The 27,069-nt window shown below is 52.1% G+C and overlaps 12 protein-coding genes across 12 annotated transcripts; 4 read left to right on the top strand and 8 right to left on the bottom strand.

The window, feature by feature from the left end:
* Window positions 1–729: 729 nt before the first annotated feature.
* BDQ94DRAFT_153661 (uncharacterized protein) lies at window positions 730–977 on the top strand. Its single transcript, XM_026768171.1, has one exon. It carries the CDS (start codon window positions 763–765, stop codon window positions 937–939), a length of 177 nt encoding a protein of 58 aa, XP_026620620.1. The 5' UTR covers window positions 730–762; the 3' UTR covers window positions 940–977.
* A 563-nt stretch (window positions 978–1,540) lies between these two features.
* On the bottom strand, window positions 1,541–2,566 carry BDQ94DRAFT_163501 (NADP-dependent oxidoreductase; the record flags this gene model as incomplete). The annotated part of the gene is made up of 1 exon (XM_026769751.1): window positions 1,541–2,566. The coding sequence occupies one exon, from the start codon at window positions 2,564–2,566 to the stop codon at window positions 1,541–1,543; it is 1,026 nt and encodes a 341-aa protein (XP_026620621.1).
* Window positions 2,567–3,665: 1,099 nt separating this feature from the next.
* Window positions 3,666–4,682, top strand: BDQ94DRAFT_163502 (uncharacterized protein; the record flags this gene model as incomplete). The annotated part of the gene is made up of 1 exon (XM_026769752.1): window positions 3,666–4,682. One exon carries the CDS (start codon window positions 3,666–3,668, stop codon window positions 4,680–4,682), a length of 1,017 nt encoding a protein of 338 aa, XP_026620622.1.
* A 1,136-nt stretch (window positions 4,683–5,818) lies between these two features.
* Window positions 5,819–9,069, bottom strand: BDQ94DRAFT_184476 (Zn(II)2Cys6 transcription factor; the record flags this gene model as incomplete). Its single annotated transcript, XM_026774652.1, has 6 exons — window positions 5,819–6,063; window positions 6,122–6,600; window positions 6,665–7,363; window positions 7,429–8,275; window positions 8,785–8,861; window positions 8,918–9,069. 6 exons carry the CDS (start codon window positions 9,067–9,069, stop codon window positions 5,819–5,821), a joined length of 2,499 nt encoding a protein of 832 aa, XP_026620623.1.
* A 551-nt stretch (window positions 9,070–9,620) lies between these two features.
* On the bottom strand, window positions 9,621–11,031 carry BDQ94DRAFT_175517 (MFS general substrate transporter; the record flags this gene model as incomplete). The annotated part of the gene is made up of 3 exons (XM_026772515.1): window positions 9,621–10,528; window positions 10,589–10,681; window positions 10,734–11,031. 3 exons carry the CDS (start codon window positions 11,029–11,031, stop codon window positions 9,621–9,623), a joined length of 1,299 nt encoding a protein of 432 aa, XP_026620624.1.
* A 450-nt stretch (window positions 11,032–11,481) lies between these two features.
* On the bottom strand, window positions 11,482–13,112 carry BDQ94DRAFT_163505 (cytochrome P450; the record flags this gene model as incomplete). Its single annotated transcript, XM_026769753.1, has 2 exons — window positions 11,482–11,900; window positions 11,978–13,112. The coding sequence occupies 2 exons, from the start codon at window positions 13,110–13,112 to the stop codon at window positions 11,482–11,484; spliced, it is 1,554 nt and encodes a 517-aa protein (XP_026620625.1).
* Window positions 13,113–14,383: 1,271 nt separating this feature from the next.
* BDQ94DRAFT_112104 (polysaccharide lyase family 1 protein) lies at window positions 14,384–16,122 on the bottom strand. The gene is made up of 5 exons (XM_026763584.1): window positions 15,602–16,122; window positions 15,396–15,539; window positions 15,214–15,339; window positions 14,826–15,156; window positions 14,384–14,768 (listed from the first exon to the last, which is right to left on the bottom strand). Exons 1-5 carry the CDS (start codon window positions 15,802–15,804, stop codon window positions 14,433–14,435), a joined length of 1,140 nt encoding a protein of 379 aa, XP_026620626.1. The 5' UTR covers window positions 15,805–16,122; the 3' UTR covers window positions 14,384–14,432.
* A 1,241-nt stretch (window positions 16,123–17,363) lies between these two features.
* On the top strand, window positions 17,364–18,055 carry BDQ94DRAFT_175520 (GNAT family N-acetyltransferase; the record flags this gene model as incomplete). Its single annotated transcript, XM_026772516.1, has 2 exons — window positions 17,364–17,724; window positions 17,820–18,055. The coding sequence occupies 2 exons, from the start codon at window positions 17,364–17,366 to the stop codon at window positions 18,053–18,055; spliced, it is 597 nt and encodes a 198-aa protein (XP_026620627.1).
* Window positions 18,003–19,588, bottom strand: BDQ94DRAFT_112119 (uncharacterized protein). The gene is made up of 5 exons (XM_026763585.1): window positions 19,243–19,588; window positions 19,088–19,180; window positions 18,800–19,018; window positions 18,601–18,743; window positions 18,003–18,534 (listed from the first exon to the last, which is right to left on the bottom strand). Exons 1-5 carry the CDS (start codon window positions 19,408–19,410, stop codon window positions 18,111–18,113), a joined length of 1,047 nt encoding a protein of 348 aa, XP_026620628.1. The 5' UTR covers window positions 19,411–19,588; the 3' UTR covers window positions 18,003–18,110.
* Window positions 19,589–20,057: 469 nt separating this feature from the next.
* BDQ94DRAFT_112195 (putative amino acid permease) lies at window positions 20,058–22,240 on the top strand. The gene is made up of 7 exons (XM_026763587.1): window positions 20,058–20,245; window positions 20,300–20,370; window positions 20,426–20,539; window positions 20,645–21,108; window positions 21,175–21,198; window positions 21,257–21,597; window positions 21,647–22,240. Exons 1-7 carry the CDS (start codon window positions 20,111–20,113, stop codon window positions 22,085–22,087), a joined length of 1,590 nt encoding a protein of 529 aa, XP_026620629.1. The 5' UTR covers window positions 20,058–20,110; the 3' UTR covers window positions 22,088–22,240.
* A 1-nt stretch (window position 22,241) lies between these two features.
* Window positions 22,242–24,448, bottom strand: BDQ94DRAFT_112180 (DUF4246 domain-containing protein). The gene is made up of 3 exons (XM_026763586.1): window positions 24,047–24,448; window positions 23,012–23,992; window positions 22,242–22,951 (listed from the first exon to the last, which is right to left on the bottom strand). The coding sequence occupies exons 1-3, from the start codon at window positions 24,152–24,154 to the stop codon at window positions 22,355–22,357; spliced, it is 1,686 nt and encodes a 561-aa protein (XP_026620630.1). The 5' UTR covers window positions 24,155–24,448; the 3' UTR covers window positions 22,242–22,354.
* An 821-nt stretch (window positions 24,449–25,269) lies between these two features.
* On the bottom strand, window positions 25,270–26,034 carry BDQ94DRAFT_175524 (WSC domain-containing protein; the record flags this gene model as incomplete). The annotated part of the gene is made up of 2 exons (XM_026772517.1): window positions 25,270–25,667; window positions 25,746–26,034. The coding sequence occupies 2 exons, from the start codon at window positions 26,032–26,034 to the stop codon at window positions 25,270–25,272; spliced, it is 687 nt and encodes a 228-aa protein (XP_026620631.1).
* Between the last annotated feature and the right edge of the window lie 1,035 nt (window positions 26,035–27,069).

A 27,069-nucleotide genomic window follows, 5' to 3' on the forward strand; every position in this document is an offset into this window, starting at 1 on the left:
CCGGTCGGAGCCTCGTATGCGGTCCAAATAATACCGAGTCGAGTAATGTATCATACGTGTTTGCTTACATGTACAATACGGTTTTATGTTATACACAGGACACGTGTGTAATACCGCCCAACTAGTGCTTACTCTATATATCTCTCTCTCTGTGCGCGCTGCCCTGCTTGCAAGTTTGGCCCCCAACTAGTGCTTACTCGCTCTGCCCGCTGCCATGCTGGCAGGTTTGGCCCCCAACATAAGCAGGCTGAATCTCTACGGCCCCTTCCTACCGAGGCATCGATCATACCACCTGAAAATCTTCCGGCGCGCAATCCTCCCGCGTCAATGTCCCGTCAAGTCTCATCCTGGATCTGGCCTTTAATGATCCCGGTAGCCATTTGGGGGCCAGAAACGCTTCTTTTAAGCGGTGTTGTATCATATTCGGGAACCGCAAGTTAGGACTTGAGGCTTAGGCCTGATCCACGAGGTACTGCCTGATTACCTAGGCTCTTTTAGCATCTGGGCTAGTCCTATATAGGTCTAGACATTTTGAAGGGGAAGTTCGATATATGATTGGCTGTTCTCGATATGGCTAGTCCGCAAAGAGACGGCAATACTCGATAGGTAGCAGTAGTTGGGATGCAAGAATGCGAGACTAGGCAGCCCATTGAAGCACCCCCGATGAATATAGGGTCACCGGCGCGGTGTAACGCATGGTTTCTAATTTTAAGCTGCGGCAATGACATCTCCGAGAACACCGCTTCCTTGCGAGTCAATGAGATGGGGATAGGGATCCAAGGAGATATTGTCCCAGAGATGGCTGTCTGGAATCACCCATCGTCTTGTGTATCCATGCTCTTCCACATTAACTCGCTGAATCACTTCCTGATAGTTAATCGAGTTAACACCTTGTTGGCCCCCTGGTATGTGTTGGGAATTGCTTTGGTTGTAAGATAGCAACACGTAGGTTAACAAAACTGATACTCTGATACTGGAGCCTTATTAATATCATGTCAACTGAATGCCATTAAATGCTCCTTCTGTCATATTGAGATGCTTGGTTATTGCTCAGGCAATCAACCTCGGACCAGGAGACAGAAAGTAGATCGTTGTCTGTCTGCAGCGGGGTCTGACCCGATCCCCTGGCAAATATATGTTACTAGTATGTATAGCTAAAATCAATACTGCCATGAATGCTGGTCGTAGTATTCGCTTGTACACTCGGTTCTTTGCAGACGGAGCTATGGCCTTGCTGCTGGCACTACTCCTACTTAAGTTGAACACAAAAACAATGATGTTGCCACAGCTACCTCAGAGACCGGATGGTACTTGTGCTATCTCTCAAATATCATGATAATATTCTGGGATAGGAGAAATAGATATGACTGTTATGAATCCCCCTTTTACCTACATATTTCTAAATCACTACCTTTCGCAGTCCTCTTCATCACGCTTCCCTATCTCTTCAATTGTCCTCTGGTTTGAACGCATGGGCTGAACTTGGTATCCTATACAAACAACCACCTTCCTACCTATGACCGCTGCGATGGAGTCTCTGCTACCTGTTCAAGCTCAAGTCAAATACAATCTTCCCGCTGGTGTGCCCAGTCGCCAGCCTTTCAAATGCTGACCTAAAATGTTCCAACGGCCACACACTATCCACCCTTCCCTGACACTTTCCTAATTCAATCAACTCAGTGACCGCCCCCAGCTGATTGCCACTTGGCTCCATTACAAAGAATATATCCTTAACACCTCTTGCACTCGGATCCTTCCATGGACATAATGTTCTGGGAGGTTGGAAGATACTCACCACTGTGCCTCCGTCCTTCACAGTCCACCAAGCATCCTCGAGTGCTCGTCCTCCTACACAGTCAACAACCACATCTACCCGCCTTCCCTCCTCCTCCTCTACCCAGGCCTTCAGGTCAGTGGCTCGATAATTAACAGCCTCCTTGGCCCCCATAGATCGCACCAGGTCGACGTTGTCGGGTCCACACGTCCCGATCACCTCGACGCCCAGCACCCTCGCTGCAAGCTGCACAACCCACAGTCCCACGCCCCCAGATGCAGCCGTGACCAGGATTCTTTTGCCTTTCCATGCCAATTGTGCTCTGGGGATATCCATCACAGCCTCGGGAGGGACTATCCCGGCGTTGATGAAGAGAATTTGCCAAGCAGTCTCGGCTGATACTGGCACCGCAGCAGCCTCAACCCAAGTCAAGCTTTCTGGCTTTCTGGCGAGCTCGTCCGTAGTAGCGATGGTATAGTCACGAGCGTTGCCAGGTCTGACATAACTCGTACGAGCATAGATCTCGGCCCCAGGTTGAAATGGGGAATCTGGGGGCGCGGAGACAACGGTACCGGAGACATCGGGACAGGGAATTAGAAGGCGTTTAGTGGGTGGGGGGAAGTTTCTAGGCCAGAGAAGCTCCCCAGCGCAGGGAGAGCAGGCATGGACATGAATCAGGTGCTCGCCTTTGGCTGGGTTGGAATTGACGGCTACGTCGGTTTGGAGGGTTAGACCATCTGCATTGGATTCAGCGGTTGGTTGAATCAGGGCACGTGTGGTTTCAGTAGACATGATGATTTTAGGGCTGTGGTTGTGGTTTGTAAATTACGAGTTAACAGAGAGGGTAGATGCATATTCGATTCTGACACTATGAAGTGGTGATCGGAGGGATGATATGTATAACCATGAAGTATGATCCTGGCCCTCGTATTCAGAGGGGTACACTCTCAAATCCCCGCAGCTCTCTGGCCAGATTGGCTGGCATGAATGGAATCTTAGATCTAGACAGGCGATTTTCTCGTATTCAGTTCGACGATGCCCGGTAGGGTAGCATTCTAGCAATAATGACGAAATAACCTTTCATCCGGTTCCAACCAAGTTTCCGGCTACTAGAGTGCTAGTTCACCAGCAAGTCAGCCCTACTCCGCGTGTGGCAATATCCTTCACACGTGGCTCAGTCGCATGGAATTGAAGGGGGACCCATATCAGCTATTTGGGTAATGAGAATGGTACCTGGGCGAGTCTTGCAAGACTGGCTCCACATTCCTTTCACTGTGCAGAGACTTCCATACCCAGTCACGTAAGAAAGACGCAAAAGATCTCTAGATCGCGATCGGTCAGGCTCTACTGTCTGCAACACTGCCCGTGTATAGCGGCTTGGTTCGATTGACCCTTTTAGCCAGCAGCTCTCTGAAGTCCCAGGATAATCCACCGACCATTTACGAAGGAAATTTCACTTTTGCTAATCTCGATAGATCTCAACATTTGTTGTACACTTTCCCCCGCATGGAAAGTCTGGGGTCGGGCCCGCTTTCCGTGCCTCCACATCGGAGGCGGCGCTTACGTAGCCAAGCAACTAGTCTTCTGCAAGCACAGTATCGTTGCCAATAACGCGATACTTCTAAAAGAATTCGTCGGAAGGTTTTCATCTTCGGACAACGTGGGGAACATCGGAATGTGGGCATTCGAGGTTCATGATCTTCTGGACTCCCTGGCAGCCTATGCTGATTGCTTCGACGAGTCGTAGTGATTCCTGGGCGCAAGTATCAAGCTATTTAGATTGCATGCTGGCATAGCGGTCCGGTCGGCATTTTAGTGCAGCATTAGATGTGCCTTTTAAAGGCTCTCGTGTATCTTGCCTGGTATCTAAGAAAGTATCGTCATAGCAATAATGAGGTCTTTGTTTCTAAGTACAGTGGCAAGCTTCGTCCTCGCAGCGGGAGCTTCCCCAATGCCTGCCGCCTCGCTAATTGACCAGCGCGCTTCAGAGCCAGCAAAGCGTGACTGTTCCCGAGAGTGCATGGCAACAATCGTGGATCAAATTCTGGCTTCAATGGTCGTGCACAACCCGTACACCCTGCCAATGGCTACAGTATATCAGGCTACGGAAAACTCTCACCCCGCAGCGCTCGGGATGATGACAGCCTGGCGAACTGTCACCAAAGCAGGACCACCCAGTTTGCTCGCAATCGACACCACGCAAGGGTCGGCTTATTTTGCATTGGACGTCAGCGAAGGTAGCGACACGACGGAGTCCGTCCTCAGGGGACGAGTCAAGGTTATTGACCAGGAGATCACCGAGCTGGAATTGTTCATCAACCGCTACCGTGGGGACCATGGCTTCTCCTTCTCAGCCGCTGAGCTTCCCAGAAATTACGAGGTCTTGATGTCACCTCCAGATAACCGGACAAAGGCGAGTCGGGCAACATTGACGGCCCTGAGTGAGGCTCTCTTTGCCACCTCGAGTGATTTGTCCGTGAGCATCGACGCCAACTGCCAGTTTACCGAAGTGGGTTGGAAGGTCATCGATACGGGAACATACGACAATGGAACGACCACCCCGCTTAGTTGCAGCTGGCCCACAGATCATCCTACTGATGAGAAGGCGCGCGTTGGTCTAGTCATTGATGAAGAGTTAGGCTTCGTTGTGACTAGCGGCATGATTCCTGGTAAGGTCTACCCTTACCAAAACGTCTCCGCCTTCATTCCGGACGCCATGACTTCCTCGCAGGAGGCTCAAGATGTGTGGTTGAACGAGGCGAAAGCACAGGGCACCAAAGGGCTTTTGGCTCCCACTGAGGGAACGGGGGAGACTCTCGAGGTGCTCCAATACTACAACGATGCGCTCCAAGCCATGCAGATTAATGTGTATATGAACGGTCCAAATATGACATCAGCCTGGTTGTGAAGATCGCAATGGTACAAAGCAGACTTATTCGATGGAAGTGCACTGATGTCTTTGGGGGAGCTGATCTGGAGTCATACTTTACTCGTCACATATATTTGTTTGCTAGCTGAACTAAATCTTCAGTCGACGCGAGATGTGGTGTCGGGGACTTTAGGGTCATTTGCTTTAGCACTCCTTCGTAGTAGTAGTAATAGTAGAATCCATATACCTGATATAGCCGGCCTTACTAGTGGCCTTGCTGTGCAGGTGTTCCCTAGGCTCCTAGGAAGGCTATTCGTGTACATACAAAATGCAAAAATAAGATAAAACATGGTGTTGACCCTGCGCCACTCGGCCCGGGTCCTGATGCTATTGCTAAGATGTCACGTGCTCTAAAAGCTTACCGAAGGGCACACCACATCTTGCTTTGTCCTCTGTCCCCTTAGCCCCCTGGAGCTTTACCTAGCTCTGCTTGGTGCTCTCTGTATAGTGTCCGTGTGGGTTGTTGCGTTTGCTCAGGCCTCGCCTGGCCTCTGCGGATCGCCGCGGATCTTCCTCGTGGCTGTATATGTATGACATGGCCTGCATCGCGGGGTGATACCCGCTTGCTGCCTGTATAATCTATATACCCAGCATCTTCCCCCAATGCCTTCCTACTCTGCGATTGGCGGGACCTCGTTGAACTGGTTCAAGAGCCCCGTTTGGATCATAAAATCAGCGACGTAGCGAGCCGCGGCTGGTTCGCTTACCAACGCGTCAAAGTCGTCCCAGTTGACTGCCACCCTCTGCTTCCTGAGCCTTTGTCGGAGCACAAGCTGGAGCCCGCGGAGTCTCTCACAGTCAAATAGAACGTGTTTCGGTGTCTGCGACCCCCTGTTGCAGCTGCATCTGTCCGAGTCTTTAGCACTCCCTCGCTTACCTCTATCTCGGTACTTAAACGTAAACAATCACCGGGCAGGTGCTGGGCTCTGAATCCTTGTATCAAGTTGAGCGCAGTGTATCAGCCTCTATCTTTCGGTCATGGTGAAAGTCAATAGACGCACTTGGAAGGCCTCCTGGAGCCTGATCTCGTACATTTGCATGTCTGCGTTATCCGACCGGTGGAGGTGGTTATAGCTCTTCGGCCACATATGCATCCATTCCTGCAGAAATGCTTCCTATTCTTCAAGAACCTCTTTCACATGCTTTGGGAGATAATAATTCCTCGCCAGTCCAGGCCAAAGAGAGCCATCTAATCTGACTAAACCGAGATTCATGGCCGGACACCCTGTGCTCTGATTCCGTAAGGTTTGACGCCAAAGGTCCACAAGGCTTTTAGCACGGAGAGCGTGGTCGTTCGTGGGCGCCTGTACAAGCAGTAGCAGTAGGAAACTGGAGACGGTTGCAAATCCGACACGGGACCCTAGCTCAGTCAGTATATCTCCAGCCGAATGTCTGACTCATCCATTGACAGAACATACATCTGTACCAGAAACTCGACAAATCACTAGTAGTCATACGCATCACCAGACGGATCACTTTCGCCGCACAGTTGTCGGCTGCTCTCAGCACCGCATTTCCCATGCCATTTTCATCGGACATGTCAATGGCCATGGACGGCTCAATCTCGTCGGCGTCAAACAACTGAGCCAGTAGATCGTTGAATTGGTTCGTGAATTCCGTTGTCTCGAAGCTCTCCTCGAGCAACGGAGGCGGAGCAGCCGAGCGAACCATTGGCCGCAGGAGAGCGCGGAATACAAAGACCTCTAGAAGGATGCAGGCGAAACGGAGGCAGTTGGACTGGCAGTATATGCTGTCCATAGTAGTAGGCAAATGATCGGGCTGACGTACCGATACTGGGGAGTGCGCGTACCACTCCTTGAGCTTCTGCAGAAGAGGACGGGCGATTTCCAGCGTTGCATGAAAATCTGGCGATAAACGCTGCGACGCCTTTAGCGTGCTATGGGGCCAGGGGTGGTCAGTATCGCGTAAATTAACATTACATTCGTAGTTGGGGGACCTACAAGAGGGAGCGTTGTAGTTCATCAGCGATGCGCGACAACTGGATGAATTGCTGGAATGGTTGAGCACTGAGAATATCGTGAGAAGAGTGTGAGGCGGACGGGGGTTGCTGTAGGGCCAGGCGCAGACTTTCGGACATGACGAAATCATCATCGTTGAGATCTGCGGCATCCCAATCGTCGCTTCCTATATAAGATGGACGCCCGGTAAGCAAGCAACGCCATTTGTCTTCGGCGTAGATGGCCCACCAGAGCCGACGGCGAATCCTCTTTTCCCATAACGGAAGTCCCATTAGCCGGCAATCCAACTGAAGCCCAAGTGACATGGCCACACCGACAAGCATGCCCACCAAGGACCAGGTAAAGGCACTATCAGCCACAGCACTTTCAGTGACGCTGACTGGTCGATGAAGGTAGAGGATTCCTGCTTGGAGGGTCGATAGACGGGCAGTATGGATGTCCCGCAGCACAAGGTCAAGAACCATGCGCCAGAGTAGATCAGTTGGGGGAGGAGTGTACGCATCAAGCAAGCAAAGGTAGTCATCAAATTTGGCGAAAGGCTGTGCTGATGCGTAGATTGCAGCCAAAAGACACAGGGACGTCTTTTGAAGGATAGTCTGATCGGGCACTGTGCCTGCCGCTGCAAGCCCAAAATGCGACCGCGAAATGATCGGCAGCGTCGGAAAAATAAACCTCATGAAGCTGGAGAGACAACCATCTCATGTCAACTACTGAACGGATAAACCGTGGTAACAATGTCAACTTACAGCACTATCAATCTCTGGCCACATTCAGGGGGCACAAGATGATTTAATTGCTCATGTGTAGTGAGGGGTTCTGGCGGCAGCAGCTGAGCCTTGGAGGGCTCATAGAGCTGATCCGACGAGACCAGAAAATGACAGGGAATCTTCTCGTCAAACGGAACGCCCCCTGCGTTTCGGAAGTGCACTTGGTGGAAAGAGAGGAAGCCTCTGTCGTTGAACTTGCAGTGTCTGAGGAGCCACGGGTCAGATTCGGCTGACGTGCCATTGACCTGGTAGGATACACCCCCCAAACCATCGAGTGTCTGGATGGTTTGATGCGTGTGTCTTTCCTTGAAGGCAGAGGGGGTGTGCGGGCGAGTACCGCCTGGATCTGCTGAGAATCGCACCGAGTCTAGCTCGAAGAAAGGAATCTCGACCGCTTGATGCGGAACTGGGGGATCTTGGTCCACCACAAGTTCCTCGGTCGGTTGCAAATCGCCGGTTGCCACCGGTCGGGTTTCTGGTGAGAGCGGCTTCGGCGGCACGGTGCCCTGACGAGAACGAGGGCGAGGGCGAGGGCGAGGACGAACACGAGCAAAGGAACAAGAGTGACCCGCAGCTGTACAGCGCTGACAACTGCCGTTGTGATCAGCTTCACAGCGTAGCTTTCTCCGGCGGCATTCGTCACATGGTGGATGTCGTTTTGATCTATAGGGACGAATGGTAGGAGGCGGCGTACGAGGGTGGAGATGATGGGGGGTTATTGGATTTGGAGAATTTGACGCCATGCGACAATCAGTCGGTCGGTGATTTGCGAGTTCGAGGTGATTTTTCGGAGTACTAGTCAGACCAGCAACATCAATAATCGCCGCTACCGATCAAAGGATATTTAACTAATCCGCCGAAGTCAATTCGACAGCGGCCAAGAACGAGTTGGCCGAGGACTTCGCCGAATTCCTCGTTTGATTCGTTAACCGCCAAATGGCACCGCCGAATTGCTTGGCTCAAGCATCGCCGGAAGGCGCACTACTACTAGTTAGTAAGGACTTTTGCTACGACAGCTTCACTCCGTTTTGGCTGTTCTTTCGAATATACTGTTCTGATAAATTTTAATTGACTAGGACAATATTATGTAGATTTCCACTAGAAACCTCACAATTTCGTTGCTTCAATATCCCCCCGCCGTCGATCGGCGAAAGAAAAAAAACTCGGGCGCGTCGGTCACCATATCAAGAGGCTCGCAAGACATTCAAGTTGACCATCACCAGCGGTATCCATTTCCCCTACAACAGGATCCAAAGCATTGATCCCCTTTTGCGGATTAGCTCGTGAATAGTAATGATAAGGGATTTCGGATATGTGTGGCAGTGAGTCAGGTACCATTGTAGAACACTGGGTAGGATGGTGTGGAAGTCTCGCAACTCTCACTATATGTTGGAAGCATCGCTGTTTCATTTCTAAAGATTGGAGGTGAGCAAAATGGCTTGTAATCTTGAAGACTTCGGACACTCACTTGACTGTCGCCGTGTCGGGAGTTGGTGTACTCTGCCGTACGTCTCTCCTGTTCGGTTCATCCACCTTGTCCACAGGTGGGGAACGACAACATAGTCGGGCTTTGAGGCTAATCACTTTCTGTTTCAGATCCATGGTGAGGAGCAGAAACATGAGGCATTTCCCAGCGAAATTCACACGCAGCGCAAGTGGCCAGAGACGCTTTATATGTGCCAGGTATAAGGCCGAGGGATGAGTCTTAATACTACCTGCCTTTAGACATCAAGCACTTTGTCTTTCGGCCTTGCCTGCTTGTGCAGTGGTAAGACACCTCGTCGAGACAAGCCATCCGGCCCATTCATCAGCCGACAGCCATTCACTCATGCAGTGGGGATGACTACGTCCTGCATTTCGCCGATCTGGTTGCCTAGAAGAGCAACTTTGGCCTCAATGTTGACTTCGCCGAGAATTTCCCTGTTAGACTGCTCCTAAATCCAACACTTTATGCCATCATTACTCCTCACTATGGCAATACCAAAAAAAAAAAAAAAAAAAAAAAAAAAAAAAAAAAAAAAAAAAAAAAAAAGGCAATGTTATTCGCTTCTATGTCTATTCTGATGCATACTGTTGGTAGACACAGACGCACCACTACCCGACGAGATATACTAGTATCTCGTTTGGTCTACTTGGTAGTCAATTTCTGTCTTACTTGTCTATCGCAGCCTTTAGAACTTGACCATCAATTTCCAGCCCGCACCAATGCCCCTGGCAACAGCAAAGGCGACCGCGGAGGCCGCATACAACATGCCTCCGAAGACAATCAGGCCCCAATAGTCCCCCTGGTTCTGCTGCTGGATAGCACCTGCAATCGGGATGCCCGTCAATGTACCAACACTGGCTATGGTAAATGTCGTCCCGCTTCTCTTTCCCAGATCCTCCGTTCTACACACCTGCGAGATGCACACGGGGGTGAGACTGATGGCGGCACCGCTCCAAAAGCCAAACAGTACCGCATAGCAAATGACTGCAGGCATATTCGCCCCTGAAGCGAGCCATAACGCGAGTGTGAGCGCCGCACAGATGACAGATGTTACTACCATCACGTTGAACCTTCCGAGCCGATCTGCTACTAAGCCCGGTAGGAGCCGTCCTGGAACAGCACCTAAGTTGAGGAAGATACTTAGCGCGTACGCAAGAGTATTATCCAAGCCAACGTGAATCCCGTAAGATGAAATGTAGGTGATGGGGATGAAGACGGCGAATTCCACCAGGAAGACCGCTATCGTGGTTGCGGCATATTTCTTCTCCCGCAGAGCATGGAAGTCGACCGATGCGCCAACATTCTTGTCTTTGGGAAGCCGTGTTTTCAGCGTCAAACATGAGATCAATAAAAGAACAGCACTGATGAGCGCGATAATACGAATGGCCCAGGGAAAGCCAATTCGAGGTGCTGCAAAAAGAATAATAACGGGGAAGATGACTCCTCCTAAACCCCCGGCAGTGCAGGCGATGCCGGTCGCATATCCGCGTCGCACGTCGAACCAGTGTCCAATACAAGAAATTGCTGGAATGAAGAGGGTACACGCAGATAGGCCGCCAAGAACACTAAATGAGAGGAATATCTGGTAGAATTCTATATCAGTCAGTCAGCATCAACTGTACCACTGCTGTACGGACGACAGATGCTCCCTACCCTGGCTGAAACTAAAGCCAATCAGTGCTATAACCATGCCAATCGACCCTGGGATAATAACATAATTGGGTCCATGAGTATCCAATATTGGTCCTGGGATTTCTCAGCGCGAGTAGGTCTCAACGTGATGGGGGAGGTCACTGACCGGTTTGCGCTCCAGCGGCATACAAGAAGAAGCTGTATGCGCCAAAGATCCAGCCAATGCTGGACTCGGAATAGTCTTGAAGCTGGTGCTTACTCGTCCACGCATGGAGAATGCCCAGGCAGTTAAGCAATCCCATGGAAGGGATCATCGCACACCATGCTCCAAGCACCACAAACCAGGCCTCGAGTCCGCCCTCGGGATATACATGCGACAAATCCGAAAGTTCATCGGTCTTTGGAGGGGACGCGGGCTCAGCGGTCTCTCTCTTTATATTCGTAACGGGAACACTATGCTCCATTGCCACACCAGATCCAAAGGTCAGGTCACTTTGTGATGTACTCTGCTGCGAAAGTCCAGCATGGAAGCCCGGTATCGGCCTCATGAAATACCCTGGACGACCACGATTCCGTGAGAAGCCCTTTACTAATCGCTAACCGGAGATCGTTCGACAAAGAGAATTAGTCCTCATCATAGGCGAATCAGACCCTGATGTGCTAGAGATGCTTCCTACTACTGATTTTACTGCTCGATATCATCTTGCTGGCCTTCGGTAAACATCGGTGTCCTCATTCGGTGATTGGTTGTCCGCCTGTGTGTGGAGCAACGCTACTAGTAGTGCCAGTAGTACTTCGGCGAAAGGGCAGCTGACTGATGAGTAGAGAACAGAAATAGATGGAAGGCTCGTGCAATTTGTTTTATTTGGGTATGTATCACTTCAACTAACGGTACCCCTCAATCATCATAGCGTTCAAGCTGCCCACAGCGCCACCTTAGCCCCATTTTTCGACATCAGCATCGCCGACAATTCCTCCTGCCATGGCTGCGAATCCCGCCCCTCCATCTTCGGAAACAGCTGCATCAGACGAACTGTAACATAGCTGGTAACGGTGAGCGCCCACTGCCGGCCCACACATCCGCGGGGGCCGGTTCCAAAGGGCATGAATTCCTCCCCGGGCTGACGAGTCGCCCACCGATCCGGCCGGAATTCTTTGGCATCCGATCCAAAATAGTCCACTCGGTGATGGAGGGAGTACATAGTGCATACCATCTGGGAGCCCTGGGGCACCAAAAGAGGAGACTGTCCATCAGGACCACCACCGACCGGAAGCACTGTGTCCCGTTTGGCCACGCGGTCAACAAGCGGGATCGCGGGCATAAGTCGAAGAGCTTTGTACAACAAGAGCTTTGATTAGCCAGCGTACGGGCATAAGAGCACTTGGGAGAGGGCATGCCTGACTACTTACCTTCATTAATGCAGTATCGCAAGTACTGCAAGCGCGGTAGCTCCTCGTAGGTTGGCTGCCGACCCTGGAGTGTGGACGAGATCTCCGCCTGCAGCTTCTGCCACACTGTCGGGTGTCGCGCCAGCATGGAAAACAGGTTACTGAGCAGGGAGGCTGTAGTGTCCCCGCCTGTCAACAGCATGGTCATGACCTCACTACGGAGTCGCCAACGGTCGGTTGTCTGCTCAAGCCATTCATACAACGGAACATATGGGCGCGAGCTGGCGCGGGAGGATTCTGAAGCCAACGATGACTTCTTGCTATCCCGTTTGGCCTTCTGCTGCAAGGCCTCCTCGACTAATTGGTCAACGAATGACTGGCATATGCGATAGCTCTCCCTCGTTCTTCGATCGAGAAAGAAGTACCGCAAGATCCCGAACTGATGCCGACGCGCAACGGCCTTTTCGGCATAACGCAAGGCCTCCCTGAATTCATCAACTTTGGTCGGTTTCTCATCCGATGCCGCCATCTGACGAAGACTATGTATTGACTGGCCCAGCTGAAGCTCGCTCGCGGTGTCCAGTGTATACCTGAGGAAAAGCGGCTGCAGATCCACGGTGCCCCCATCACGGGGCAAGAGGGAGACTAGATCCTGCAAGGTTTGTTCTAGGGGCTCGAAATTGGCAAGCTGACTCCGGCCGAAGCTGCGCCGCGTAATGGCTCGAGAATGAGCCCAATCAGCACCATCTGTAACTAAGACCCCTACACTAACCAAGGGACCGAACGATCTTTTACGACTCGCAATATTGTAGTCGTCTGATTTGAGGGACAGAATAGTCCGAATGTTGTCCGGCTCACAGGTCATGACTGTCCGCCGGTTGAGGTGTCTTTGGATTATGGTGGTACGTCCACTAGAGCGGAAGTCAAGGTCTACTGCCTCAAGGAAGCGGTTCTTTCGAGCCGCTTGCCAAAGGATGGCAAGATGGTCGATGCCAAACGGAAGCCCAAGGCGGCGACCTTTTGGCGCAGACTGGCATCCATGAAGCAGGCGGAAGCGTTGAGAAGAGATTGCACGGAAAGCACGATAGATGACCTGGAGGAGAAGTGGCCAAAGTAAAGCAATAATGGTTAAGGTGTGCAGATCATGTAGTGCCATGATGGACGAGGTGGGGAGATGTTATGCGTGAATGTTGGAGACGAAATGGGGTCGGTCCTTTGAGCCAAGGGAATCCGGGACTATCAACTTATATCGGATTTCTTCCTCTCCCAGATCTTCTTCGGACTATGGATCGCATTCAGTCGGCAACCGATGCACCCATTACATATATGCAATGCAGAAATAAACGTTCATCGGCATTGACATTGAAACACACTATAGTAATTCTACATGAATAATTGATGCTCATATTGATTTCGTCGCCACCCATGAAAGGCAACTCAGAAGCATAAATGAACAGATTTTGTCATGCATCATGGCGACTTTATTCCTGGGAATGCATCGCCATACTGGTGGGGCTCGGCGAGGTGGGAGCACGTCCTAGTCCCCAGATTTCTGCTGTCCTGAAATGACAGGTCAAACCCTGAATAGGCATATAAAGTAGTGTGCCGGGTTTTCATCATCGGATTAGCAATTAACACAGACAATATCGTGGGCCTAAGCATCTGCTGTTCTCCAATAATTGGCCCGCATTCGGCAATATCTGAACTGACGACACGATATCAAATTAGGCACCTGCGCGGGACACGCCGTGGGGGCCGCAGTGTTCTTCACCGCCAATAAGTAGTCTGGCTGCATTTGGGACGATATCCTAACCCCACACAATATTTCATGGCAGAGTATAGCAACGTTCTTGATGAGGTCGGACACGAACGTACACAGTGGGCTGGCCGGGACTAGGAAGAAATTGAGTAAGTGTATTCTTCTGCTTGTCCTCTGTGATCTCCAATCCAAAGCCTTTCCAATATGAATACTCTGATCATTGTCTCCCATAAAGTGGTTGGTGCAGATAAAATGACGTCTCATGCGAAGTCTCCTTCCATGCTGGGAGTCACTTCAATTGTGGCGTTACCTTAGGCGCCCTAAAGATATGGACTTATTCACACGCTCGATCAATTTACGTACATTCATTTACTAGTTCGCCCGCGTTGGGTCGAAGGCATCTGGCTCACCGTATCAAGAAGCCTACCTGGCATTGATGCCACTGTGACTCGAGGCGTCGGTTGCTGTTATGGCGGTTTTGTAGTATATACTTTTATCTACTTTTCCTCAATCCTCCAAATACAGTCGCAGTCAGTAACATGGAGCGGTCTATGTTGCGTACGCGTCATGGTCTGCTAGAAATACTTCACCATTCTGGAGCAATAATCATTCATCTATAATCCTGGACTATTGAACTATAGATGTCGAAGCAGGTGCCCTCTATCCTCATCTGGGCTTTGGCCGGCCTCCTTCACAGAATTGTTCTGCTGTGAAACCTTATTTGCCCTGGCCAGCGTTCTTCATTGTCCACTGGGCAATGTTACCCGGGGGGTGAGCCGCAGCAATGGTCTTGCCAGCGAACTTGCTGATGATGCTGGTGTCCGATCCGGACATCGAGCCGGAGTTGCCGAAGGCGTTGAGCTGGCAGGAACGACCGAAGACGGAAGCGCACTGCTGGTTGGTGTTGGCATCGGGGGAGCTGAAGAGCTGGCCGCTGATGGGCGTCTCCACCACAGTGTTAACGTCCTGGAAGACGTTACCCTCGGCCAGGACGTAGCCACCAGTGCCGATCTCGAAGGCGTGACCGTCAAAGTTGTGGAAGAGGTTGTTCACCTGTAGTCAGAGTAGTCAGTGATGTGCAAATCATATAGGAGGCTCAAGGCGACATACGGCGTGCAGCAGAGTGTTACCCTGAACCTTGGGCATGCGGCCGCTCAGGTTGTAGAAGTAGTTGCCCTTAAGGGTCACCATGTCGTTGCTGCCGTCCAGGTACACGCCCCAGTAGTGGTGGCCGTTGCAGGTGGCAGAGTAGTCGGAGCGACCGTCGATGAGGGAGTAGGAGATGGTGACGCGGTTGTCGGCGCTGGTTCCCAGAACGATGTGCTGGCGACCAATGCGAGCAGTGGTCACATGGTCGATCCAGACCAGATCAGAGTCATCGACAGTAATGGCATCACCACCCCAGACATACTTGGGGTTGATGTCGGTAACGGCAATGTTCCTGGCCTTTATTAGCAAAGGGTCTTTTCACATCCCAAGACCGATGTTCTGCACTCACTGGATGATGACGTTCTTGGCACCGCTGACCACACGGAGACCCTTGCCCTTGATGACTCCCTTGGTGCCCTGACCAACGATACTCTTGTTGGAGTTGACCGTAATGGGGAGGATACCCGCCTTATCACTATACGGCTATCAGCATGGAAAGACAGGGTCACCAATCGAACGGGGACAACATACTAAGTCACGGATACCTTGGGGGCGCTGGCCTGGTAGTTGTCACACCAGCTGTGCAGGTTGATGGCCACCTGGCATTGGGAAGCAGTTCCCCAGGGGGCACATCCGGTGGTAGTTTCAGTACCCTCAGTGCCGGTGAAGTCGAAGCTGGATTATCAACCTGTTAGGCCCATGTCTACCCATCCATTTCCAATTGAGGATCAACCTACGTTCTATCCAGGATGATCACCCGGGGCTCGTTATCTCCGAGGTAAGAGACCAGCTCATCAGTAGTCGTGGGATAGACGGGGGAAGCGCTGCCACCGCCAGTGACACCATGGGCGAAACCCTCGGCGGCACCAACAACACCGGCGGCACTGACAGCGCTGGCCAAGGATGCTGCGGCAGCAGCAAAAAGCAGCTTGTAATGCATGTTGGGCTCTCAAAGCACAGAAAATATGAGGGAAAACAAAAAGAAAATATTCAAGAGAATGAAAGTCTAGTGAGAAATGTCAAAGAACGACGGCCTGGAAAGAGTGACAGGCTTGTAGAAGCAAGGAAGGTGATGTCTTCTTCTGGGTGGCACAGGAGAGGGGAACATTCCCAAGTTTATATAGAGAAGCCGGATTACATGATGGTGGAGCTGGCAGTCAGACAGTGGCCGTTTGATTTCCTTGACCATGTTCTGGAATGACACCAGGGGACCGGGGACAGGACCTGAAATGGATGAGAACCCAATCAATGTGGCTTGGCAGGTAGGTCTTGGTTCTTCTACCGGAGATTAACCTGTCAGTGGGTGTGGTGGCTTATATTTTAGAGTGTTACTACTGCTGCCCAGACATCACCGGACTCGCGGACCCAACATCTTCATTTTATCTTCTTGGGTTTAACGAGTCATGAGGACTATGATAAACCTTGCTGATCAAGCCAGGAACACAACGCCTAGCCTATCTGCCTAGACGCCGTTTGGGGGGACAGCCGGAAATCTCTTCCCATGCAGACCTTGAGTTCAGGGCGGACCCGGGAACTCCGGTGAAGAACGAGGTCGAGTCGCTTGGCAGAGCATAGGAATGGTGAGAGCCGGATGGTGGCCCACTTCAGGATGTCTTAGAAGCAATCCGGCTGGCTTCCGAAGGGGTGGAGGTCAGGGTTCCATGAACGGCCCTGACCTATTTCAAGGCTTGGTAGAGGGAGAAAAGTGGTACTCTCAGTCTGACAGTGAGACATTGCAAGAACCGCTCAAGAGTCCAGTGGAAATTATGGAAATTAGTGGTTGCCAAGAAGCCCCGATTGGGGGGGGGGGGGCGAAGCCCAAAGAGGATTAGCTGGTAAATCACGTGGCAGTGAGGGGTCACGTTGGGGTTTGTATTGTTTGTTTGATCTTCTTTGCTCTCACATGATGTGTTCGTGAGGCCTCAGGCATCACCTCTCCCATCTCTTTCGCCTCTTTTTCCCGTGAGTGCCATTGACCCAATAGTCTCTCCACCAATGCTTCCTTGGTCAGACTCACACATAACCAAAGGGGATGATGTATCCTTGTTCCCTGCGACTACTTACTAACTACTGGACTCGAGATGATGCTTTTCTTCATTCCAGACTCCGCCATTCTTAGGAGACGCAACTCGACAGTGCGTACATTCATGTACTGGACATGAATTGAGTGATCGAGATCTAGCTTAGTTCAACCACCAACTGTTGTAACTTGTAGCATCTCTAGTAGTGCTACTATGAATTAGCGTCGGTTTTAGGTCTATCCTCATGCCTTGACCTATCAATCATCGAGTAGTTAACTAGCCCGCGCTGACCCCCCACGCCAGCAAGGACGTTGTCTTCTTACTAGTAGTCGTTGTAAATATATAATCCCCCAGGGTCACGGTTTGTAGACTCGGGTCATCATCATCATCATCATCATCATCAACAACTTCTTTCACAATCCCTACTCCGAACCGACCAAGCAAGCAACCTAGTAGTAGTACTAGTACTATCGTCCCCATGTTCCAAGTCCTCCCCATTACAGAGGCTGACCTTCCCACTATGGTCGAGTTATGGTACGACGCCTTTCGTGATCCCATCAACCGGCGGCTGTATCCCGATACCCCCGGGGCGCGCGCCTGGCTAGAGGACTACTACCGCGCCAGTCTCCAATCCCCTGATCAACATTATCTTAAAATAGTCACGGATACCGCACCAACATCTCCCCTGGTAGCGTTCGTGAAATGGGACTTCAACACTACCACCCCAGGTCACCACTTTCCACCCCGCCATGTCGATTTCGACCAGCCCTTCTGCGACACTTTTTTCGGGGGCTTGGACCAGGCGCGACGGACCATCATGGGCGCGCGTCCGCACTACTGTATGTTCCTGTTCCTATATTCCCCAATCCTTATATCTTTTTTCCTACCATTGCAGTACCTTCGCGATGGACCCGCTAATGGTGACCCGTTACAGATCTGGACGCCTTGATCACCCACCCGGATTATCGCCGGCAGGGAGCGGCATCAATGCTCATCCAGTGGGGATGTGACCGTGCCGATCAGGACGGGATCCCCATATGGGTTGATTCTAGTCAGGAGGGGGCCCAGATCTACCAGCGCTTCGGGTTTCGTGATGTCAGTGTGTCGGGGGTGACTCCGACCGGGGCTATGTCCATGCGGCGGGATCCCGTTCATGGCGAGGCCGTGTAATAGCAGAGCTTGGGACTATTGATGTATCTACCAAAGTAGCCGTGTTACTGCCTTCTTACAACGCCACCGAGCCCTTGAGCGGCTGCATCTCGATATACTCGGTTCGTAGACTCCACTCGCGGGTCTCATGGATCACCAATCCCCCGCTTGCCTCCTCCAGATTTCCCCCGCCTTCCCTTGTCCCCGCTGGCGGAATCATGATAATCTCGTCATCTGCCGGATATGGACGCGATCGGGCCTTGGATGGAGGGCCCTCGCTAGTTTCCGACCGCAGATAGGAGCCATCTTTCTGGCCGCCCTGACCCCAGCCCGTGTTGAAGGCGATCACAAACGGCTTGAGGCAGGGCACCGTCGCCGCCATGAGACTGCTGTGCAGGAGGACTTCGGTGGTCACCACTACATTCGACATGCCCAGCAGTAGATTGTTCAATCCAACCCGATTGAGGTAACGTTGGCGCAGAATGATAAGGGCGACAATCCTTGTCAACAGTCAGCTAATGAGGTAGAGCCATATATGCAGTAGCAAGCAATGCTTAACTACGTACAGGATTCGAGTGCCAAAGGCCCCAATGACGCCGACCTTTTGAGTGCGGCGCATCTGCACTCCCCACACCAGTCGAATACTCAGGCCCACCAGAAGCGCCTCTGTGATCACGTCAAAGGCTGCCATGGCACGCCACCCCGTAATCTGGCTCTCTTAGCATGCATCCTGGTGTTTATCCGAAGGTCACAAAGGCAACTGACGAAAGAGCGGCATTGTGTGAGATCCCATGGCTTGGAAGGTTCACATTGTAGCGCGACAGCAAGAATTGAGGCGAGCACCCAGAGGACGAGCACACCGAGGCCCACAGTGCAAAGTCGTATATAGGCACCTTCTCGGCCCAGGCGCCGAAGAAGCAGGCAGACAGATAATTTGGAGGCCCCATGACTAGCGAGGAAGAGGAGATCGGCTGTATACAAAGCCTGTCACGACATCCCTGAGTCAGTAACTGAGACAAACGAGCATTCATGGTGGGAAAATAGAGAACTTGCCTTCATGGCACCCTCTTCGTCGCTCGGATTGATTCGTCCCAGACCCTGCGATACACTTTTCATAATGGCGCCCACATTGCCAATGCCTATTGCCTGTCTCGGCGAGAAGGATCAATTCACACATTCCAAACGGCAGTGAGCTCAAGAGCACTTACTCCTCCGATCCAGACTACGACATCATCCCATCCAGCCGGTCCGTTCATGGCAACCCGCATATAGACCCGGAACAAAGACACCAGCACCATCCAGGACATGAACAGCGTTGCGGCGATGACGATCACCCCGCTTCGGTCTGTCGGGCTGATCCCGTAGGGGGCTGCCATGTGTCGAAGGGATGAGGCTTAAGGGGATTCGGGACGATGGACAGAGGCATTGTTAAGGCTCTCACCCTGCCGGGACATCCTTATAATAGATTTTCACTCACCCCAGGCGGCCCAGAGGACAGGGGAGTGATCCCTAGGATCAACAGGTACCCTGGTTGGAAAGACGACTAGGGGAGGACAAGAGGGTGAAACAAGCCCAGAAGCGACCACACCAGAATTTTCGGTCTGGCCGTCGGTCGGAAATAAAAACCAGACGATAATTTTCTATCCGATCCCGGTCCATAGTGTTACGACCACTGTATAATAGGCCTGACGTGGCCAGGGTCTAGAGAAGGATGGCTACGGTGCAGACTGGCGGTGGCCAGGCCTCCTTTGGTAAGGCTGGGAGTTAAAGCACGGCCGACCGACAGGGATCATATTCCATCTTCTGCGAGGAGAATAACCTGTCAATCGGACGATGTAACGGCGGGCTGCAGTCTAACCGGGGTCCCTGGCAAGTGCTTCGGCGGTGCCATCTCTAGCCTGGGGACTAATGCTGCTAATTGCTGTTAGTCCTGCGAGCCACAGCAGAGAGCACCATGACGCTGCGTCTGTCCCACGTATTGATTAACCCTCCGATCCCCCCTTCATCTTTTTTAGCAGCCCAGGTTTTTGCTCCAGCTTATCGAGCAGTACATGTCAGGCAGAGCCAGATTTCAGCATGTGGCCTGAGAAAGGGAGCAAGTCGGTGGCCTACACCACCGCACCGGAGGAGGGCTCTATGCCCTCCACCAAGGGCGGAACCACTCAAGATGGCCGTGATATGTGGCGTGTGGGACGCGATCAGGAGTTGAATGTGAGTCCCTTCTAGGAGGTGGCTGCAATCCGGCTTCCTAGCTAACTGGCACAGCGAAATTTTCGATTCCTCTCGGTGCTGGGTTTCAGCGCCGTGCTGATGTGCACCTGGGAGGCAGTGTTGTTGTAAGTCAATGCAATACGAACAAGACACCGCGATAGAGTACTGATAACTGAACAGCGGTGCCTCATATGGCCTGACCGATGGAGGGAAAGGTGGAATGATCTACACCTACCTCGGTGTCCTCTGCGGATTCAGTTTCGTAATTCTCTCCATGGCGGAGATGGCATCCATGTGTGATACCCTCAAACACCAAGCTTTGCTTTTTCTCTCTTCATGCTGTGTGCTTTGATACTTGTAGCTGCTTCTAGGAATTGGCTGTTAACAATTGGCATATAGGGCCCCAACCTCCGGCGGCCAATACCACTGGGTGTCCGAATTCGCCCCGCCCAGTTGCCAGTGCCTGTTGAGTTATATTACAGGCTGGGTATGTGTGCTTGGATGGCATACAGGCATTGCTGGCTGCAGCTACACCGTAGCAAACATGCTAGTCGGTCTCTTGGCAATCAACTACCCAGATTCCTATGAATATAAGCCGTGGCACGTTACGTTGTTAGTCATTGCAGTGGCGTTGGCTGCACTGCTCTTCAACACGCTGCTGGCACAGAAGCTGCCGCTCATTGAGGGAATAATCCTGATTGTCCACTGTTTTGGCTTCTTTGGTATCCTGATCCCGCTGTGGGTGCTGTCTCCGTCAGTGCCACCATCAGACGTCTTCGGCTCTATTGTCGACCGTGGCGGATGGGGCAGCAACGGACTATCCTGCTTGGTTGGGGTGGTTGGGCCAATCTATGCTTTGATCGGTACGTCGCATTGACCAAGAGAAGCGATGTATATCGCGCCTTGAAGCGATACTGACTGATGCTCAGGCCCTGACTCGGCTGTTCACATGTGTATGTCTCTTCTTGCTGCGACGAGGCTTCTTGCATGACCAACTAACTCAGTAACAAGCCGAGGAGATTCGTGATGCCTCGCGCGTATTGCCCCTAGGCATGGTTTGGACGCTTATATTGAACGGTGCCACCGGGTTTGTCATGATTGTTACTTTCGCCTTTTGCGTGGGAGACATCGACGAGGTCATGGCCTCGACCACCGGTTTTGCCTTTATCCAGGTGTTCCTGAACTCGACGGGCTCGGTGCCCGCAGCAACGGGAATGACGGTGGTAATCATGATAATGCAGTTCTGTGCCACGATCAGCAATGTAGCCACCACTTCCCGACAGATCTACTCATTCGCTCGTGACCAAGGCGTCCCATTCTCTAGCTTCTTCTCTCAGGTGGCGTCCCCTTTGGTGATTCACCTCTTCTGGCGAATGATATCAAACTGACCCCATAGATCAGGTCAACAAGACATTTACAGTACCACTAAACGCCCTCTGCGTCAGCTTGGTGATTGTCTCCCTTCTATCCTTGATCAACATTGGATCCTCCGTGGCCTTCAATGCCATCATGTCGCTAGGGACGGCTGCCCTGCTGTCATCATACCTGATCTCTATCAGTTGCGTGCGGCTGCGACGATGGCGCAAGCAGCCTCTCCCACCGGCGCGCTGGAGCATGGGTCGGTTCACTCCGTTCGTTGATACGGTGTCTCTGCTGGTGCTGATGGTCGTCTTCGTCTTTACCTTCTTTCCCCTGACAAACAATACTGCGCCGTCCGAATTTAACTGGGCGATTGTCATTTTTGGCGCCGTCGTGGTGTTTGCCTTAGTATATTATGCTCTCTATGCCCGGAAGGTATACAAGGGGCCGGTGACGCGGGTGCGGGTGCGGGTGGCACAATAATGGGTATAAAGACAGGAGTGGATGGACGATTGAGAGACAACAGGGGATGTAAATAACAACAACCAAAATCAAAAGTAGATAACTCTGTGCAAATGGCCGTCACGACCAAGGTGAAGAGCCTGACACCTTAGACACTCCGATGCCGGTATTAGATACGCCGATTTACAGCGCGGAGGCTACACCGCTAGAAATTTGAGGTAGAAAAGACCGCAGTTTAGTTAGTGGCTATTATCAATTGGGCTATCCTGCCTTGACCTAACAGAGCTCTCAATGCTCACAAAGTGAGAAATCGCCTGTTTCAAACCCGTCATTTTGCGGACCTTGTTTGGCTCGTCTCTCGTCCATCAGTGCCACCCGGTATTCCCGGGCTTCCTCCAGGGTCATGGCAGCTGCAGGGATGTTATCAGCCACCATCTGCTGTAGTTCTGCCGGTAGCTTCGGCGCAAGCACCTGCTGGATCGCATCCTGTTTCTCGCGGGCCCAGGTCTCTTGCTGCGGTGGTACATTCGCGGTGGAGATGATGCGCCGATGCGGGTCCACCAGGAACAGCGCCAGGATCTTGCGATGGCCTGGCCGCGAGCGATCTGCCAGGCCAAACGGTGACACACGATGCTGCACTATATTGGGAAACGTAAGTAGTCGTCCTTCGCGACACACTACACTGCCCAGGTGCTGGGTGATATGGGATTCCCCATTTCCGCTCACGTCGGGACCAAAGCCATAGACTGCGTGGATGAATTCATGTCGATCTTGGTCATAATCCACATCGTACAGAGACCCAGCGCGTTGACGGAAGGACAGCGTGCTTTCGGTGATGTTCTGACTATCGTAGTAGTATATGGCGGTCGCGCAGATGCGTTCATTCTAATCCGAATGTATGTCAGTGGATTTGCAACCTGGACTTCTGGAAGTTATCCTGCTCACCAGCTGTCCTTCAAGATGCCACGAGCCCCCTTCGTATTCTGGTCGCTCCGGAGTGAGTTCAATGGTGGCCAGTTTCACAATGACCTGCAGCCCCGTCTCATGGAAAGACTCTCGCAAGTTCACCCAGCCTCTCCAGGAGGGCTCGGGGGCTCTGAAGGGGCCTGGCTCCGGAAGAGCAATGGGACGAGCTTTTTCCCATGCATAATAGCGATCTGAAAACTCCTCGCTATCCGAGTCCTCTCCTTCCTCGGGCTTCGGTTCCGGGTCAGGGTGCGGCAAATACGAGACTCCACTGTAGGGAATGCGCTCGTTTCCTTTCTCCCGAACCTGCGTCAGGCTGCGTTCCCAGAGCGGAATGGCTGCATCGATGATCTGCTCCACGACGCGGTAGAGCGGCTGATGCTCTGTCGGGTGCAGGTTGTTGATATACGAGACAATCCGACAGCCACTTTCTGCGCCCAACTCCACATCGCAGGGCAGCCATTGAAACTGTCGGCTGAACGAGCGCATTTGCTCCACCCTCCATCTCCTGGACGGAGTGAATGAGTCAAGGGTTAGCCCGGCCTCTTCCTCCGACGGAACGGGCACGACCACCCCTTGACCAATACAGCCCAGACAGCTGTCCGATGTGATCAAACGATCGGGTAGGATGCGCGTGCACCCGTAAACTAAAGGGAAGAGCGAAGGATGAACGAGGTCGACAACCTTCCGGTCTGAGCCTGGGTGGTAATCCTTTTGATGGGTCGGGATGTTCTCGAGGGGAGCGACGGCTTGCTGCAAGGCCTTCTGAAGCTCTTCTGAAACCGCTGTGTCGGAGCGGACGACCCCGACGTCAAATATCGAAAGCAGTCCTTCTTTCTGAAGATTTTGTGCTTTCCATTGGAGTTCCTTGACGATGTAGTCCATCATTCTGGGAGTCACATCTTGACCGGATGCCAGCACCTCCGTCCGCCATCGTGACGTGATGCCTTCATCGAACACCTTTCCTGCATCAGTCGAATGGCAAGACTCAATAAATCGTTTAGGTAGTCATACCTTGCGATACCACTCGGGCTTCTCTGTGATTGTATTCATAACCCGCATCATGGTTATTTCACGCTGAGTGCTAAGATGACTGCCGAGTACGCTGTTAAATTCGCCCATTTTGCTGGCTGATACGTAGCAATTCGGTGAGTCTTACCCAACGTAGCCATCACTGATATCTTTATAATCTAATGCGTTGGGGAAAAGTTCCGTATCCTATGACGAACGAAGTGTTATGTTCTGCCCCGGGCACCACGTGGCGGGGATGGCAGGGATTTTACCTCGGGCTGCCAGTTCAAGGGAAGGTTAAATCCCGGCAGTTTGATGGGTGAACTCGGCTTAGAACCCATATTGGCCCTGTATGTTGTTTGCTTGATGTCTGACGAAGTGAGGGAGCGATACATATTGTATTATATAGAGTGAGTCACTATTCAGAAGGTCTAACTAGGCAGCCGTCCCGTTAGGCAGACCTCCGCGACTAAGGCAACCAACTCACTAGTGAGTAGTAGGTTGTTGCCTGTGCGCTATAGACAAGAGGTTGTGGCGTCAAGGTCCCTTGTGACTTGCCGTCCCACTCTATGCGAGAACAGCGCCGGGACTACATCAATGATCTATCCTGAGTCGGAACAGTCCATTATTACATTATATTCATTGTGCCCGGCTATCGTGGGATGAGTCATGTGAAGACTATGAGGAAATGCGGGAGATGGGCTGCGACTTCCGACGGAGCCTTCAGCCAGCCAAGCCAGGTGTAACCTGCAGGAACCGAGTGAATAATCGCTATTCTGAGGGGGATTTCATGATAGCAAGATATACCCTATTCTCGCATTGTGGAAGCGATGCGACCGCGGGACTCAATGATTCTCTCCGTTGCCGTGACCTTGGACCCAGGGCTACACCGATATGAGGGCGAATATCCTGGCTTTGCGCCGAGTGTCGGCCGGCCAAGTCGATTCAGCTCTTTGTAAATGCCTGAAAGAGGCCGGCAATGTGTTTTCCAATGTGGTCAGACTCCTACAGAAATTGGGTGCTCTAGCCCGTCTCTGGCGCAACATGCGAGAATCTGCCAGCAATAATGTTCTCGTCATACAGGAGTAGCTACCGCTGCAAAACGAGCCACTCGCGAAGGCTTATATCAAAGACAGAAAAAATGGTGTTGCCCAGTTCTGTTGCTTTGACAGGTGGGCAAACAGTATTGGGCGACCGCAACTACGTGATGCTGGTCTGGAAGCAATTTAGAAAAACAGGAACCGGAATCGCCGACTGGCCCCCGACGTGGCTGTGGTTGGAGACGCCGTCGCGACGGAGACACTGGACGATTCCTTGCTCGGGACAGTGGCAGATGGGGAGCTGGTGCCTGTCACCGCGGAGTCCGATGTCACCGTGATAACTGCAGAAGAAGTAGGATAGATGGTGATGCTGGATGCCGTCGTAGTTTCCGGTCCGCCCCCTGGACCCTGGCCTGGACCGCCATCTGGGCCATTCCCAGGACCACTGCCTGGACCATCATCTGGACCATCTCCCGAGTTATCGCCCGAAGGGCTGTCCCCATTCCCGTCATCCGAGCTGTCGCCGTCGTCATCATCGCCCCCGATATAGGTCTTGTGAACCGACCAGAAGCCATCGCCTCCACCTATATGCGCCCCAAGCAAGTTTTGCGTTAACGAGACGAGGTATCTTAAAGTAATGTGTGTGGGATGGCGAGACTTACAAAAATCCGACGGGAATCCGGGGCAGGGGACGTCGCATTCTGACTTAGAGACCAGGTTTGCGCTGGGGGGGAGCGAAGAGCCGCAGTAGCAGTCCATGCTATTTGACGTAGCGGCATAGCTTGCTCCATTACGGCCGCAAATGCTTGAGCATAATCCAGTGGACTGGAATTGACTGGAGCCCTTGTTTACCAAGCTGCCGGAAGACGAGTAGCAGCCCACAAATTCGGAAGCCAGAGCTTGCGCGGTAAGAGACAGCGCCAGAACGGCGGAGAAACCGGTAACCTTCATGGTTGGCAGCATAAAGAATGACACGTGGGCAATCCCCAGTAGCTAAGGAGCGGATGTCAAGTCTGCAAGCAGAGAAGGAACGAAAACGAGAGAAACGGCGGATGAGAAGGGAGAATGGCAAGTTGCGACAGCCAAGTGTTTTAAGGGACCCATGAACGGCGGACCCTGAAATAGACCCTGCGATCCTGGCCATCCTGTGGGTGAATTTCTGGCTAGCAAGCATCCTGGGAAACACACTAACAGCACTAGCTCTGAAACCCAGCGTATCAAAGGCCTGCCCTGATCGGAAAAGACCCACGAGCCTCGGAGAAGTCTGCTCGAAGTTGGGTCGGAGAGCCCGAGTCGAGTTTGGCGGGGGGGCAAAATTTCGGCCAAGTGGGAATTACTGCTTATCAGTTCACAAGTTGTTCACCCTTGTAGGCAGTCTCACGCGAGGCTTCAGTGTTGTTATCACGAATTTCCAGCTTACCCTTTTTGAGTTCATCCGAACCATGGGCTAGTCCCACCAACCAGCCGGCGTCCCGCCGGCCGGGCAGCATGAGAGACTTAATGCGATCTGAACACAGGAAAGAAACGAAGAGAAAGGGTGCAAGCAGTAGTGGATGCTACCTGGTCAGCTCTGAAGACATTAAGCTGCTAGACTTTTTTATTATCAACAGTCCGCTCTATCAGACGGCTGGCTTCCGGTCATCTACCAACGCGTTGGCCCATTCACCCTGCGTGGTCGTGGAATTCGGATACCGAAAACATCTAAGCTTTCCATGTTTTCTCTTATGGCCCGGACAATAGACTCAATATCAGTCTCCCAAGCTAGAAGATTCAGCAATAGTCGTCGCGACACCCCCCACAGGCCCGACAGGTTCACCTTGGCATACCAACCCTGGGGTGTACGAACACATGTTAAAACTACGTACTTATTATACTACCGGCTTGAACACAGCTCCGTATTTCCCATGTGGCAAGCGACGGAACCCATGTCCGCGGGACGATTTCGGTATGCAGTGCCATTGATGTCATGACCCACATCACTGCAAG

Source organism: Aspergillus welwitschiae (assembly GCF_003344945.1).
Source record: "Aspergillus welwitschiae strain CBS 139.54b unplaced genomic scaffold BDQ94scaffold_56, whole genome shotgun sequence".
In the NCBI taxonomy this organism is placed as follows: domain Eukaryota; kingdom Fungi; phylum Ascomycota; class Eurotiomycetes; order Eurotiales; family Aspergillaceae; genus Aspergillus; species Aspergillus welwitschiae.

What these genes read in the sequence shown, in the direction of transcription:
- BDQ94DRAFT_153661 (XM_026768171.1), top strand. Translation starts at nt 763, where the DNA reads ATGGGGATAGGGATCCAAGGAGATATTGTCCCAGAGATGGCTGTCTGG.
- BDQ94DRAFT_112104 (XM_026763584.1), bottom strand. Translation starts at nt 15,804, where the DNA reads ATGCATTACAAGCTGCTTTTTGCTGCTGCCGCAGCATCCTTGGCCAGC. An exon ending in CCCAAGGTATCCGTGACTTA is followed by an intron (nt 15,340 to 15,395) that starts GTATGTTGTCCC and finishes ATAGCCGTATAG; the next exon opens with TGATAAGGCGGGTATCCTCC. An exon ending in GCCAAGAACGTCATCATCCA is followed by an intron (nt 15,157 to 15,213) that starts GTGAGTGCAGAA and finishes AATAAAGGCCAG; the next exon opens with GAACATTGCCGTTACCGACA.
- BDQ94DRAFT_112119 (XM_026763585.1), bottom strand. Translation starts at nt 19,410, where the DNA reads ATGGCAGCCCCCTACGGGATCAGCCCGACAGACCGAAGCGGGGTGATC. An exon ending in TCGTAGTCTGGATCGGAGGA is followed by an intron (nt 19,181 to 19,242) that starts GTAAGTGCTCTT and finishes TCGCCGAGACAG; the next exon opens with GCAATAGGCATTGGCAATGT. An exon ending in ACGAAGAGGGTGCCATGAAG is followed by an intron (nt 19,019 to 19,087) that starts GCAAGTTCTCTA and finishes ATGTCGTGACAG; the next exon opens with GCTTTGTATACAGCCGATCT.
- BDQ94DRAFT_112195 (XM_026763587.1), top strand. Translation starts at nt 20,111, where the DNA reads ATGTGGCCTGAGAAAGGGAGCAAGTCGGTGGCCTACACCACCGCACCG. An exon ending in GCCAATCTATGCTTTGATCG is followed by an intron (nt 21,109 to 21,174) that starts GTACGTCGCATT and finishes ACTGATGCTCAG; the next exon opens with GCCCTGACTCGGCTGTTCAC. An exon ending in TGACTCGGCTGTTCACATGT is followed by an intron (nt 21,199 to 21,256) that starts GTATGTCTCTTC and finishes CTCAGTAACAAG; the next exon opens with CCGAGGAGATTCGTGATGCC.
- BDQ94DRAFT_112180 (XM_026763586.1), bottom strand. Translation starts at nt 24,154, where the DNA reads ATGGGCGAATTTAACAGCGTACTCGGCAGTCATCTTAGCACTCAGCGT. An exon ending in AGCCCGAGTGGTATCGCAAG is followed by an intron (nt 23,993 to 24,046) that starts GTATGACTACCT and finishes GATGCAGGAAAG; the next exon opens with GTGTTCGATGAAGGCATCAC. An exon ending in GGCATCTTGAAGGACAGCTG is followed by an intron (nt 22,952 to 23,011) that starts GTGAGCAGGATA and finishes CATTCGGATTAG; the next exon opens with AATGAACGCATCTGCGCGAC.